Source organism: Botryllus schlosseri, chromosome 16, assembly GCF_051294905.1.
Source record: "Botryllus schlosseri isolate E-star chromosome 16, Bs_hap1, whole genome shotgun sequence".
NCBI lineage: Eukaryota > Metazoa > Chordata > Ascidiacea > Stolidobranchia > Styelidae > Botryllus > Botryllus schlosseri.
Window position 1 is genome coordinate 2,901,268 of NC_137251.1, and position 16,015 is coordinate 2,917,282.

A 16,015-nucleotide genomic window follows, 5' to 3' on the forward strand; every position below is an offset into this window, starting at 1 on the left:
GTACGTTAGGATTGTCATGTATATAATTCATTGTTAGCGAATTGCTATAATTCGTCATCATGCTGTTTCCTTTATCCGGTGACCGCAAATTCTAATTGGTCGTCATTGTCAACAACGAATATTACATTGATTATGAATACATATAGATACACTTTCAGATACTGTATAGTGTATATAAGAGAGTAGCGTGTCTGAAAAGCAAGAATATGTGATAATACAATTATGTAAAGGGAGAAAAATCAACCCTCATGAATCCGCTCAAACAAGCTTTATATTTCATTAGATATTAATTTATAGTACATAATTTCCATGTCATTGCTGGGGTCGTAATGAACATTGTAGATCAATCAGTTGCGCTTGTTCGTTCAGAGGCTGCTAGGCCTGCAGTACCAGGTTATTACGACGGGTCGGTTAGATTTAGACGCTAGGAATGACATCCCGGGATTGCTTTTAAAACTGCCGATCAATAAATGCGTTTTTTTTTATCTCCTGGGATTCTTTCCAATCGATAGCCAAAGCGCGCGATTCTCCCGCTTCTCAGCTCCTACAAGTAGAATCGATGGGAATTCAATAACACTGAATACCGCATATCTACCTGGCCTCAACGGAACAGTTGTTCCTTTAACGGAATAGAGTCTGCGGCCTCACAGGAAACTATATGGCGTCTCAGGAAGCGTGTAAGTAGCTTTATTTCAACTTTCTGCCGACTGCACGGCTGTACGCTGGCAATGGACCGACTTGTCATTTCTGGGGATGTAGTTCAGGTGAAGATAGATTCTATGAAAGAAATATTGGCCAGGCTTCAACATGGTAAGACGCCGACTGCTGCGGACTATAGCACTTTGAAGAGCTTGACGAAATACTTCAAGGAAATACTAATCAAGTATGTTAATTGCATACAACCGATACAGGTTAAAATCGACCTCCGTTCCAAGGGGGGATTGCGATATCAAACTCGCTGTGCTGCTAAACTGGTCGATGGCTAGCTCAATAGCGTGGGATTGGGTGAGGTTTTGACAGGCCTACGTTCGTATGATTCCGTGACTGTCATTTGTGGCAGTGGTAACCGGTGGCGCAGTCATGACTTTCCTATATATCTTATTGGGCTAATAGTCCAAGCATGGGATTTTAACCAGACAACTAGCGTTCCCCTTAGTAGCTAACTTTGTGATCTCCACCCTAGGTGATCTTTTCGCCTCTTTAGGTGTTCCGCGTCATGAAAATCAATATTGATAATGTTGAATTGTTCAATGTTCACCCACTATCTGTACGTCTCTCTAACTGTCTTGCTCCTATACTACGATACTTTCCCCTGCTTGGCTCAATGACTCACCTTTCCGAGCATTTTGAATCGACTACATTCGCACGGAGGTTGGCGTTTGAACGGGTTTAACTCCTGTTGTGGCTTTGAGAACTGGGTAGCCCAGATAGTCCTACGGCGTGACAAGTAGCCTATATATAACGGACCGCAAACACGAGGCCAAGTCAATGTACTCACAGAGAACATAGACAGTTACACACGTACGATGCTTGTGCCTACTTTCATAAATATATTTTGGCTTCTATCCCAAAGAGAAAAACAGTATATTTGTCTACCTGTCCGTTAATTCTCAGGGTACATAAAGCAAGAGTCGTCAAAGGCAACGCCAAGCCAACACTCTGGCTACAAGCCAGAAGATCGAGCGATGCCAGCGCTTGGCCTGAATATTTGGCATCGTTCGCCCCGTTGAAGTATTGCCAGTTGCACGACTTATCACTGTCGATGATGCAATCTATTCCATTCGCCCCGGAAACTAAAGGTAACCGACTACATAGGCTTCTATAACTTCTTGTAATGAATGAACACATTTTATTGTGTTGTGATGTCTCTATACTGTCTACATATTCATCATCATCATTGGTATGGTAAATTGGTTCGGTAAATTGTCATGTCTATGACTGTTGTTTGGGACTTGAATGACACTCAGCCGTACAGCGTAAGCATACAGAGATGCACAGATTGCACACGTTTAATTTTCTATTGTCACTATGTCTACACGAGATATAAAATGCGATAGCCGTTACCACGTGATTGATATAGCCAATATATTAGTTTGCAAACACAAACTCCGTTATGCCTTCCGGGCTGTCCATTAGATGTGGTCAATGACGAAATAATTCTAAGGTTTTACCTAGTGTTTTTGTACTACTTATTCACAGGGCCGTAACAGCACTTCGTCAGCCCCCCCCCAAAACGTTGGTCTTGCGCCCCCCTTAGGGTGGTAAACAGAACTTCTGGGAAGCCCCCCAGACCCCCCTCCGACTATGCGCAATTTACATTGGGTATACGCTGTTTCTTCATGAGATGTCCGTTTAGTGAGTCTGCTTTGCCCGCCTAATCGCGCGAAGCGCGAGAAACTTGTACAATTCATGACTGAATCGGTTAATATGACGCTGTTTATACATTGAGTGTCCGTTTAGTAAGTCAGCTTAGCTTGCTTAATCGCGCAAAGCTCGAGAAATTTCTATAATTCATGACTGAATCGGTCAGTATTATCGGTATTGCTTGTATATTGCTATCAATTTTTATCCTCTCTCTGCTCCCGTAATCTTATTTACCGGTAGAGCTGAGTAAGGTGTGCTTGAAAAGGTAGGACCCCTCAATAATAATTGAACATCTCCGGGTGTATACCCGCTGGCAGGAACGAAACAGCACTTCGTCAGGCCCCAAAAAAACTTGAGTCTTGGGCTCCCATAGGGTGATAAACCGACCCCCCCCCCAATCACGTTGTTCGCTTTTGCCACAAAATTACAGTTGTACTGTTCAGTTAGCCAGCGCCAAGCGCGAAATCTTTTGATAATTCATGATAAAATCGGTCAATAAGATCGGGAATTGCATATATATTGCTATTAATTTCTTGTCCTCTCTACTCACGTAATCAGATTTACCGGTAGAGCTGAGTGAGGTGTCTTTGAAACTGTAGAGCCCGTAGATAATAATTGAAAATCTTCTGACGGGCGGACTCGTTGGTATGACTTCGTTACATGATGTTATTTCGTGACCTCCTGTCTGCTATATCAAAAAATATAGAATCGCCCAAACGTACTAGACTAAAAGATCACACGATTTCAAATTGGTATTTCTTCACTGGCATCTAATTTTTTCTTGCGGGATGGTATTTGTCTTGTGAGGTTCAGATTACCAAGACAGGAACATTCGGCGCCAGTCATTTAGGCGCCTATGGACAAATAAACCTATATGTATTTCGTACATATAAACCTATATGTCTTTCGTATATATAACGTAGTTTTCGGTCACCATAAGGGCAGTCCTTTTCGGCCAAGGTTTCTCGCTGCCGATCGTTCTGGCACACTTCTTGGAGTCGCGTGTTACATGGCCTGAAACTGTATATGTCTTGGTGCGTCGTGGCGTGGTATTGGCCAACGCCTATATGCATATTTTCATAAATCTTGCGTATTTTTCCTTGGGGGAAGAGTACCCAATCATAACATTTGGCAACGTGAAATTGCGCGCAGCGCGAAAATTTTGTGAAGAAGTTGCATAAAGTTTCTATAATTTATGCTAATTCACCAAAAATTTTGGGGCCCCTTTCGAGCTCGCCCCCCCCCAATTGGGGGGTTTGGGGTGCGGCAGTTACGGCCCTGCTTATTCAATTGTTTATGTTTTCTCTACTTTACAGGTTTTTAGGCAAAACTACGTACTTATAGATTTTGGATATTGTGAAGTAAAAAGTAGTTCTTGGATATGCTTGCATCCGTTTTACGAGTGAAATTGCAATGACATCCGGGTGAAAGAGTGCCTGCGTATCACGATGACTGAATCTATTTTCGAACTTTGCACCTATTCGTATGGTGTCATTGATCATTTTTCGTTAGTTGGAAATATGCATCTCGACATTTCGAAAGTGGAACCTACTTTTTGTAGTTACTTACTTAAGTACTTTTCACATCTTCATTTTATACTTCTATTTGAAGTAGTTTTGACGTGCTTTTGAAACTGCTTCTTCTACTAATATTTGAATAGAAATTTGTGAAGTTACTTGTACTTCTACGAGTTGCAAATCTGACTACTTAGAGCACTAGTACTGTGCATTACCGGCAAACTATCGATAAAAGTTGTAATTTTGCATCCGATTCCTTCACAGATGTCTGCGCTTGTATTATCGAGCTGCTCTTTCATACAATGATTTTCGTGGAAGACAAAATCAGAAATGACCTTCCGTTGCAATTAGCCTATCTTCTTTCTAAAGCAGACTTTGAGTTTCATGCCCTCATCGTTGATGGGCTCAGTGATAATCTCTTGCCAATGTGCTTCGGTAAGTGCCGGTATTGAAGAAAGATTTGAATTTATACTAGTTCGGCTGAGATACTTGGTACATTTTTGGCAATAGAAAGAATGGCACTATTCATGAATCTTTTCTTAGCATTTTTGAAGTATATACATTCCTCTTTCAGACTTCATTTGTTAATTGGTATGTAATTTCTAGGTAGAATATATCCTTGAGGGAAATGACCATCTCCATAGCGCAAATAAACCCCACTAATAATAATTCATGTAGTGCCTTACGATTGCACCCCTTTTAAACATCAGTTTGTTTTCTGCTTCAATTAAAGTTATGCATTGTCTAATATTATTTTTATGAATCAATATATGGTTGAACGTTAAGAGCTGCGTATAGAGTTCCTTGCCTCATAATGTTATTAGTCTTTGAAACACATTTCCAATTACCTTTTCATATCCTTGTATAGTCTGTCTTTAAACAGCAATTCTACTTGTTTTTGTAATCTAGTTCAACTTGAACACTACTTCTACTTTTATTTGAATGTCTGAAATAATAACTCAAGATGTTGATCACATTGTTTGCTCACCCCACATCAATGCCCCTTGATTGATATTTCTTGAATATATCCCTTGCCGATGTCTGTGGAAATATTCACTATCTGCCTGCTCTTGCTCATCCTATTAGCAACTGGGAGCCTAAATTTAATATCATGCCGCACAGCATGTAGACCCGGCGAAATACCTGACGAATATTTAATTGCAACGATTCCTACAATCGCCTCGGTGATGTTTGAATTTGTCATGGACCCCTTGCTTCAAATGAAATTGCTTGACTGCCTGATGGTTTATAAAAAAGATCTTTGGAAGGTATGTGTAGGCTTACAATAGACTGTAGTCTAACTGAGGGTTTGTAACTTTGCGCTGCTTTACAGGATCTTCTCATGGTTATCGCGTTCTGCTCAAAACCCATCAAGATATGTGCCGTGAAATACCTTTTTCACTACTGGCCTGAACTAAATTCCACGATGGATCACACTGTCTTATCAAGTACGAAACATACTATAGCAGGGGTCACCAACCTTTTCGAAACCAAGAGCTACTTCTTGGGTACTAATTAATGGGAAGGGCTGCCTAGGTACTCTCTCCATTTATCGATACCAGGTTGAATTTCTTCACTTGAACATTTGTTGCACTGGGTGGGGTTTCCTGACCAAGTAAAGATAACTCTCCTCGGTAGTCACGCCAGCGTCTCCGAGTTGATGACTCCTGTACTATAGTCAACCAGTATGTATTTCGTCAAACACATAGTTCATATCTACACATAGGCTACTCACTAGTCTTTGCGTTAAGACTACTTCCACTTCAAAGTATTCAGTTTTAAGGATGATTGAGATGCTTTCTATTCTTGAAATTTTTTCAAGTATAATTTATGTTTGAATAAATTTGTGAAGAAATAATTTCCCCGCTAGCATAGGCAAATAATTACTATCATCGTAACATCGAATCGATGTAGAGATCGATATCTATATAATTATACATGCATTATACATGATACATGATTTCTGTGAAAGCTAGTTGTGACATAGTATACAGTGACCAAATCGGTGAGTGCAATGACCATACCATGGTGTGAATAAATCCTATTAGGCCGCAATATAGATAAATTGACAATCGAAAGAGCAGGGATTACTTATAAACATATTACTTGGAGCTAGCACCAATTTTCTAGCTGTCAAAATTTTGCAATTAGGTTATCACTCATGATATTATTTTGAAATTAAGTCCTAAATTGTATTCAATTTCAACGCAAGGGTTGTGGATTTATTAGCATAGAAATATTCTAATTTATACAAGACTATGCGTTACAATTGGGTTTCATGACATCATATTTCAATGTAGTACTGCTTGAGAATAAATGTTTTTGACACCATATGATCAGCATCCTTCATATAGGGGTGAACGTTCCAAACTGCGAGAGACATGACTGTTCTTCCGTGAATGCTGATATTGCTGCAACATCCCTGCTATTCGATCCCACATTATCAGCACACTATGGGCTGAAAAATGCACCATTGTACGTCTGCGATACATGCATGGTATGTTGCACTCTTTCGAAATCTCTTAGTTTTATGGATACTGAGATTATGTTGTTACAGAATTACATTCACGAAAAAAATGAAGACACCTTTTTTATTTCCGTTCTACTGCAAAACGAAACGATGAGCTGTTTCTGTGAGAACAAGGTTGAAAATTTTTATCCATGCTATAAATGACACATTTAAATTTCCATTCATAGTAATGAATACATGAACTATCGCCATGGCATGCCTGTTGTCAGAGTCATGAGCTTGGCGTTCACTTGAAATATGTTCGATAGACTACGATAAATGCACAAAAAATCGAGGTTTAAGATATCCTACCGTGTTTGAAAACTTCCTATATAGGACAACTTTTGTCTACTAGATGAAAAATGTGGGCTTGAATGTGGGTTTTAGTATAGTTACTGTAAATAACTGCACCTCATCTTGTCAAGAATTTAAATCAATTTTATTAATTGAAATCAGGTAGCCATGGTATTCCCCTTTTCCCATTCGATTGAACGAACTTTGTAAGTGTAGCAAGGAAGATGCTGCATTTTTGTTCAAAGTATTTAAAATTTAGAATATCTACAACCATAATCATAATCATGGCCACACAACCATATTCATTGCCACAGTGGTTATTGACAAATGGGAACTTAAATCTTCGATTTCATTGCAGTATTGCCTGTCACAAAACAAGCAAGCCTCCGTTACGGTCTGCGCAAATTATATAACAAACAAATTGGAAGACGTATTGGGTGCATCATTACCCAACAAGCGCAGGACGAGATACTGTCTCGAGTGCTTTAATAATTTCTCAAGATGTTTCGGTGACGGCAAGCTGTTGGTGCAACATTCGATGATAAATCCTTGCCATTATTCTGGGGATGATGATTTAACTTTGATGGTTGCTGGCATAACTAGGTAAGTTGTTTGATTTAAATTCGATTCCAACAGTTGAATATATTCTTCTCAAAATCATGTTATTCTTATTGTTCTTACGTTCCGATAGGTTAGGGCTAGGCCATATTTTTGAACAGAATAAAAGTCGTATTACTGTTTCCGCCTTAGCATAATAAATTACTTTATAAGCAATCTCTTGAATAGTATATTCATTTCAATTTGAATATAATATACAACTGTATATTGAAGTTCTGTACCTCCAAGATCTTCAAGCAATCTCTATGCATCACTCTCATCGGACTTAGTTAATGAGCTCATTTAGGATTCTTTGTTCGTGATAAATATGTGCTGCTTTCATATCAGGCCATCGCCACCCAGTCGCCTACATACTGTTAAATGTTGTTTTACGTCCTTATAAAAGAAAGAAAGGTTCTCAAATTAATCTCTCACTGGCCTACTGCCTAATATGCAATTATCCCAACAGCTGGCCCCCCATTACTTTCTTGACGACACAATGCAGAATTAATGAGACGATATCAATATTTACATAAAAATATTGGTCTAACTTTTGCGAGTAGCAGTTTTTTTTACCTTGGTAATGGAATTGTACTCATTATTTAGTTTGCTGAATGAAAGATATTTCTTACCCACCGATCCGGCCTTAGAGGAAAGTGATGAAGATCTTACACGGTCAAGTTACTTCTATGTGTCAGCATTCGGAACAGACTCGTCAGCTTCACTATCAGAAATCAGAGCCAGCTCTAGTATGCTCTTGTTATTACGCTGTACAGATGTGAATATAAAAGTGTTGTTGTTTGATAAATATGAGTTATTTCAACCGTTATAAGCAGTAGCACCTAGAGATTTGGTCTTGTATTTCAACTACTGAAAAATTTCGCCTTTCTAGCGTCCTGCATTGGTCACAAAGGTTGATTTTTCGATTTCTCAAATGTTGAGAATTTGTGAGAAGGTATATTCACTGCAGAAGTAGACTTTTTTAAAGTATAACTAACGGAAATTCGATTGCTATCAGTGACTACGTTGTCATGGGACCGGACTTGGGAAACTAGATAATTGAGTATTGCTTTCACAACTACATTCATTGCAGTAACGAATTTATTAACTCGAAGACTTTTCGTGTGCCCCTTATCGAGAGTTAACGGCACAATAATAAGCATACAGAGAGAGATTCAAACGAAAACCAAAAAGGCAAAGTATGACGTAATGACAGTTATTCACTGTGATTGCTAAATGCAGATCTGCCTTCCATCTGTCTGTCTTGGAGTCAACTATAATAAAATTGACCAATCCTAATTTATGTCGGCAGAAAGAGTTTCTATATAATCTCAAAATTTCCCATTAATATATACCGCTATTTGTCTGTGTGTTGTCTTCCGTGTATCATAGTATAATTTGATTTTCTCTCGTCTCTTGTTATGACTACCGGTACAGCTGACTTTGCCTAGCGTTAATTTTTTATTATTGTATTATTACGTCATACTTTGCCTTTTTGGTTTTCGTTTGAATCTCTCTCTGTATGCTTATTATTGTGCCGTTAACTCTCGATGAGGGGCACACGAAAAGTCTTCGAGTTAATAAATTCTTTACTGCAGTGAATGTAGTTGTGAAAGCAATACTCAAGTTTAGTACCGCCAACCATATTTTCAAACTAGATAATTATAGTTGTCTAATAAATATAATTAACGCTAAATGCTCGTGATCTAATTATAATCTAATTTGTAAAATGTATTTATGCTATAATTTTAATTCTAATCTAATTTGTGGTTTTCCTGAAAAATGCTACATTCTCATGAAAATTAATTCTGATGTTATCTGAACTTAATTCAATTTCCATATTTTTGCGAATTCAGTATTCCGAATTCTTAATCTAATTTGGGAAGAACTGTTCAACTATAATTCTAATTCTAGTCTAATTTGGAAAATCTGAAATTTTTTGTTGTTGTCCAATTCTGCATGCGACAGCATGGCCAGTAACTGGCAGCTTAGCCGTTGACTGTTGCAGTCGGCGCATACAATACATGTGGAGCATGTCGAGATAATTTGTGGAATACCAAAGGTGGCGTCCAAGGTCAATTTGGGATATGGATTCTCTTATCTGTGTGGAAATGGGAGAATCAAATGATATTGACGCAGGTAATGATACTGAACGACATTGTATAAAAATTTTCATTTCCATGTAAGATAAGCAGTTGGGGAATTGTTAGTACTGGTGTCACATTTTCAATATTTAGAATGCCATAAATCACAATATCAATGGTGATGTTTACACAAAACTCTAATTTTGCTCTTTCGTTACAGCGAATAGATGAACAAGTGTGTTTTCCACTGTAAAAGTTATTGAAACTGATTAATTATGGATTAATTGGATATATTTTGGTGCAGGTTCAGCTGAAAAAAGTATGCTCAAGTGTCATGCAATGGTGTACCAATATGACATGCTTACCCGACGGTTAGTATCCTCAGACACTAAAGCATTAGTGATATTATACAGAGAATATATATCATTCAGATGCGTACGGCAGCAAAATTGAGAATCTCAAAATTCAGGTAATGTTTGCCAGCTTATAAATGTAATTTTCAATAATAAAAACGTGCATTTTGTGTTTTACTAGCTCTTTTACTTTTCAATGCATAGAGATATAAAAATCATTGTTGCATTACCACGAAATTATGCATTGAAAAATCGAATTATTGAGCATGAAAATTAATTTATGTATATGCTACAGTGGCGGCTCGTCCTATAGGGCGAAAATCGAATTCTCTTCTGTGTTTTTGCTTTGCGAATGCCTAGCCGGGGCATGCCCCGGTAGCGCTCATAACAAGCTTTCACTGTCTATTCTCTCAAAGCTGCGCACAATAAAGAAACGGTGATTTACTCTCTCCTATTCATAAAATTACCGAGCAACCGGGGCACAATAGCTCTGTGCCCCTAAGGTGTGATGTAACAATCGTATCTTTAGCTGAACTCGGTTACCGTCATATGCGTTTTGTTGACATTTGCTGGTATAGGTCGATTTTGATGGTGTTTCACACCATAAAAACTCTTGAAACTTGGTATGTCATGTCGTGATGGTGGTATTTAACACTGCCCCAAGTTTCAGGGTTTCTACTTAAAGTTTAGGGTAGTAATTCCGTTTCCTAAGTTGAGTGTGTGCTGATCCGTCATGTATCGCAAACAGATTTTACTCAAAAGCCGGTATTGGTATCCATTGATTTTGACGATGTTCAATACTAAGATCGGTTATGACATCTGGCACGGTAAGTCTTAATGGTAGTATCGAACGCTGTACCAAGTTTCAAGTTTGTCACTGAACTTTGTTAGTGGTAATTTCGTTTCCTAATTCGAGTGAGAGCTGACTCGTCATTTATCGCTGACAGATTATACGCAAAGCCGGTATTGGTCTCTATTGATTTTAACGATGCTCCTTACCTAGATCCGTCATAAGCTTTTGCACGGTATGTCTTGATTTTAGTATCGAACGCTGCGCCAAGTCTCAAGGTTGACACGCAATGATTAGGGCAGTAATTTCGTTATCAAGGTCGGTGTATCTGCGGTAACGTTAACTGAGATGATGATATCATTCTCAATTTGCATTCAAATATTTACTTTGATATTATATTCTCCAATGTCAATTTCACCGTGAAATTGTGGCCTTCAAGCCATTTGCTTACAACACCCTGTCACGCGCGATAGCTATTTAGTTTTCGATGGCGGCTAACAGCTGACCACTCGATCAGCCTATTCCTCAGTAAATTTTACACAAAATTCGGTGTTGGTCTGTTCGCATTAATTTTGACAGTGTACCATACCGAAAAGGGCCATGAGGCTACTTCTCGATGATGGCATGTAACAGTGTACTAAGTTTAAGGCTTGCATCCACGTATTTATTCGGTAATATATTTTCTAAAGGCGATTTCGCAGCAGACCTATAGACAGTAATAAAGCCGTGTGTGTCGTGTTACAGTCTCCAGTTTCAAGGCCAAAATCTCCTATGCTGTACCGAGACCGAATGTCCGAGGCTGCTATTCTTAGTTCTTCAGAATGATGTTTTGGATGCAATATGGCAGGCCCAATCTATGAAATATCAATTGCATATCTGTCCGAACTCGTTGACCTTTCAAATTAGGCTTACGCTATCTCTCGAGTTATAGTCATTTCCAGGTCTAGTGCGAACATGAACCGTGTTGAATATTTGTTCCGTACGCCGTTTACGCAGTTACCACACTTCAAGTCACAGCTCACCGGCGGACCTCTCGTGGCACATACGTTAAAATCACTGTTGCCGGCAAATTCATGTTACCGTACCATCACCAAGTTACTTGTTTACGTTGGAAAACGCCATTGTGACGTTAACTTAATAAAAAGTCGCTTGCAGCCCTTGCCCCAACACCCGATATTGTCACGAGCCGCCACTGATATGCTAGCATTGCTACAGACTGTACGCAACATTTGGAGGTGGATAAAACTATCAACGTAGGATCTAAGAAATAGTTTCATAACTTTTTAAAGTATTCAGAGTATATGTACCGGATTTAAGTTCACGACAACTTCAGATTTCTTTATTTCAGCTTATCAGGGACTGGCTTGATAAATTCAGCGTTTATTATCCTCTCGAATTCAAGGAATGTTTACTCCCGCAAGGATTGCTAAAAGACGTGTCTCGTCAATGGTGAAACAATCAATTTTGAAAGAGAATCATTTCATCTGATATATCATCAGATTTTTTATTGTTGCAATATATTGATTTTCATAATGTTATTTGAATGACAGAGTATATCGGCGTCTTCCTAAAGTGAGGTTGCCATAGAGAATCAGCTATCAACAGGCCTGTTTATTTTTGGATAACGGGTTTTATTTTTGGAGATTCTCCAAAAATAAGATTTGAAAACATCCAAAAATAAGATTTTTTTGGATGATGTTTTCTCAAGTTTTTCAGTAAAATAAACAATCCAGAGCGATGTAAACGACCAGAAAATTCATGAAACACACAAAAACACCATGTATGTGAGGGAGGGGTCACCGAAACGCTAAAACTACTTCCACTCAATCCACTTCACGTTTCTGCTGACCTTGCCCTCCCGCCCCTCCACCTTTGTACTCCTAGTTTCACAGTGCGACACGTATAGAAGACGGAAAGGCAGCTTGAGTGAGGCGAAGGGAACGGCGAAATCATAACCACCACCTCTGTCACGATCACTTCGTCCACAGGATGACGGGACTGATCTGCTGATGCTTCAAACGGCAGCACAACTTGATCCAGTAGATGGAAAGTGCGCGCCCCAAGTTTGTTGTCGCTCGTTTATAGTCAATGAAGTGGGTGGCCTCTTGGTTGACTGGAAACCGTACCAAACTCCTTTAGGTTATGGACGAGAACAGTCCGAAGTGTGCACCTTCGCTGCAGTGGTGAATCCAGCTGATTGCTCTCGATCGCATGGTCACGGTCTCACAGAGCTGAGCACCACCGTCGCGAAGCTTCATGGTCTTGACGTTCTGATCATGGAGCAGTAGGAGCTCATGCGCCTTATCGAACGCCTTTGGGCTCTGTGTCCAGGCGAGTACTGGGACAAAGAGGACCGCCACAAGGAAGGTTTTCTGGTCAGATGGTGTTGGGCTGTCAAGTTCAATGAGGCACGCAACTTCGTGGAGGATCAGAGGTTTCAAGCGCATTACTGACGAGCGCTTGTCAGGAGCAAAGGCTTGGAAGATTGGAGAATTTGAAGAATTATACATTCCTTCATTTTTGGGCCCCTTAACCTCGATGTTTCCCACAATTGCGACGTTCGAGGCCGATATCTCGAAAATCAAGTGGGATGAGGGTCTCGGCGGGGCGTCTCGCAATGATTGATATTCTTTAGAAGGCATTCTTCATGTCAAAGACTAAATTTGTGAAGAATGTATTGGAAAGTTAGATCAAGATCACTGATGATATCTATGTGTTGGAGGACTTGAATACATGATAATAACATACTTTTGGTGGAGTTTTTTAGTAGTAATAGGGCTCAAAACACCTTCATTTCTTATTTTTGGAGATTCTCCAAAAATAAAATTTGAAAACATCCAAAACTAAGCTATTTTTGTTATTTTTGGAAAAATCCAAAAATAAACAGGCCTGGCTATCAACGATCTGTGATTAGGCTTTAGTTTAAGTAGTGTAAAATAGCATGATGCTTGATAAGCTTATCCTTGCAGACATTGGTTTACATAATGCATTGTTGATGCCAATTTGTGAAGGGACTGGCAACCTCAACCTATCAATCATTACTTACTACGTTGAATCGAAGGGTTATACTTCTGGGTATCTGGGTTCCTTGGTCATGTTGCAAATATGTTCTTCAAATAAGATCGGCATCCAACTGATTATTATCTTTTGTCTGATGTGATATATTGAGTATGTGATTTTTTTGAAGGGAAACTTATTGCCCGAAATGGCAAAACTTCTGTTACGGATTGAAAGTCATTCTCTGCTTGGGATCCTATTCTGTTGTCAAGTGAGGCTGTTAATTTGTTCACTATCATTCAGTCTATTTGTCTGTCCGAATCTGGATTATTGTAGTTTTCTATCTGGGTTCAATACTCATATGAGAATTATCTTGTTGATATATCAGTATGGGAAATTCACATGCTCATACTAACGTGATTACTAGTGTGAAATCTACAATAGTCTATGCTTAGTAACGTCTCATAATTATTTTGAATCTGCAGCATTCATCACAAATATCTCAGTATGGTGTCTTTTATATAATGTTACGATGAAACAAGTACGCTGCTATTTCATCTACTCGATAAAGACCCATTGTAGACAAGACAGAATGTGATGAAGAGATATGAGAACTTGAAACAACCAAGTGAAGTTCATCAATTTAAGATCCACCGTTGCCAAGTGGTATTACAAGTATGAACATAAAAGTGACATTGATATTGTTCATGATCTCTGTTCTCTTTCTTCGACCCTTCTGTGATTCTGTCAATGCCTTTCCTTGTATATGTCCTTTGGCTGGTCCTTCTCTGGGCTTTTTTGGCAATGATGAGGTATGAACAGAGATACAGGGAAGTAGGAGCTCAGAAGAGCCTCCTGCGTTTTGTAACATGTTATTGCTGAGACTCTAACCCTCTGGGTCTCTCTCCCTAGCACCGGGCACCCAGCTATTTTTTTACCAAACTTTGCGTTGTCAATCTGTGCACATCCTTAATTGAGGCACACTGCTATATATCCATTTGACAAAGTGTTGATTTGTTTCGAAAACCTTATTTACTGGCACACCTTACAAATAAATAACTTCAATCATAACATTCTATATTCAGAGAAGACACCTGGAGTGAAATTATGCCTGCCTGGATGGATGTGCTTGAAGAGATATTTGATGATATAAAACGAGAAGCGTCTACTGTTGAATTCATAACGTTAGTTACTGAATGGAATGGTGATAATATTTGTGCGTTACCTGATTTCTGTGTGCAGCAAACTTCTCGACGTAGATCTCTCGCCTCTACCATTTGACTCCAAGCTTATATTCCAGTTTATATTTGATGCATGCCAATGCAGTTGCCTGTCTACGCGATTGAAAGGTCTCTCTTGGCTTTTGGTAAGGCTATATTTTCAATATACTTATTCCAACTCCTACTCACACTACGAATCCTAATATTTCCTCCATCAACTGTGACCCTAACATTGCTACAGACTTACCAACAAGATCTTACCACGCAATTTAACTTTGAATTGAATTATATTTGCTGTACCGTTTACATCAATATATATATATTATATCAATATATCATTGCTGTACCGTAATTTATCTTTGATCGTGAATAGGACGTAGTATATTTTTGTCCTTGACCTGTTTTGCGGCATATACTCCGACTGATGATATACATATACACGATCTGTGCATATGCATACCACGAAAGCATGATATGCATATGCCGATGGACAAGGCAGGTGCACCACCCCCCATGCTGTTCCGGTAATGCTGAGCGCCAAGCGTGGAAGCCATGCATACCACTGTTACTATAATCAGGTCATTGGTATGACCCGGCTTGGTATTGAACCCACGACCTACCGATTTTGAGCCGGATACTCCACCATTACGCTACCTTGTCGCTATTGGTTGAAATTTTTGAAATATGCTTTCTTCTTTTCATTTTTCACTCTTCTATATACTTGTGATGGTTTAGGTTTTGACAGACATCCGTGTTATGGTTCCACTTCCTAATCTACTCGACACTTTCCAGTCATCAACACTTCAAATTACAGATGATCAGCAGGTTTGTAGTGATTTTCTAAATATTTGGTTTACAAAATGTTTGTGAATATGTTTGTAATTTTGTGGACAAAACATAGTATTGACATGTTTGATAGATATGAAGCAGAACTCAAGAGAGAGAGAGAGAGAGAATCTTTATTCGTATACATTACATATCAACATTACACTACAAAAATGTAACAGTGAAATGCGACATGCAATGTAGATGGGAGGCTTGACATGACAAAGTCTTCAGAGCCGAGCCACCCGGGACAGGAGCAATTTTTACAGTTGATAACTAATGAACAAAAAATAAAAAATTACCATTAACTAACGAACGAAAAGAAAAATAAGACACAATATCATGGACCAATTCGAAATACAATGCAAATACAATTTAGCCGTAGTTAGAGATAAGGGAATGAAAACATTGTTTTTTTAATTGCTCAAGAGTCTAAATTGTGGAGATTAGGTGGCAGCTTATTCC

The 16,015-nt window shown here is 38.9% G+C and overlaps 2 protein-coding genes across 9 annotated transcripts in view; one reads left to right on the forward strand and one right to left on the reverse strand.

Moving 5' to 3' along the window:
* Positions 1–16,015, reverse strand: part of LOC145458766 (uncharacterized) — a 181,010-nt gene that overhangs the window by 40,323 nt on the left and 124,672 nt on the right. The window lies entirely within an intron of this gene.
* LOC145458762 (protein unc-79 homolog) overlaps positions 24–16,015 on the forward strand; it is a 37,165-nt gene continuing 21,173 nt past the window's right edge. For 2 of the 8 annotated variants that reach the window (XM_080337232.1, XM_080337233.1), the window contains exons 1-17: positions 158–883; positions 1,615–1,799; positions 4,146–4,316; positions 5,004–5,149; positions 5,215–5,329; positions 6,236–6,378; positions 6,439–6,525; positions 7,043–7,287; positions 7,888–8,030; positions 9,290–9,420; positions 9,670–9,736; positions 9,797–9,834; positions 11,857–11,957; positions 13,696–13,776; positions 14,591–14,689; positions 14,748–14,871; positions 15,461–15,550. In XM_080337232.1, coding sequence (XP_080193358.1) covers positions 729–883; positions 1,615–1,799; positions 4,146–4,316; positions 5,004–5,149; positions 5,215–5,329; positions 6,236–6,378; positions 6,439–6,525; positions 7,043–7,287; positions 7,888–8,030; positions 9,290–9,420; positions 9,670–9,736; positions 9,797–9,834; positions 11,857–11,957; positions 13,696–13,776; positions 14,591–14,689; positions 14,748–14,871; positions 15,461–15,550 — 2,121 coding nt within the window. In that variant the 5' untranslated portion in view covers positions 158–728. Of the gene's footprint in view, positions 884–1,614; positions 1,800–4,145; positions 4,317–5,003; positions 5,150–5,214; positions 5,330–6,235; positions 6,379–6,438; positions 6,526–7,042; positions 7,288–7,887; positions 8,031–9,289; positions 9,421–9,669; positions 9,737–9,796; positions 9,835–11,856; positions 11,958–13,695; positions 13,777–14,590; positions 14,690–14,747; positions 14,872–15,460; positions 15,551–16,015 lie in introns of all 8 variants that reach the window. The other 6 variants (XM_080337231.1, XM_080337236.1, XM_080337235.1 and 3 more) reach the window with 6 other exon arrangements.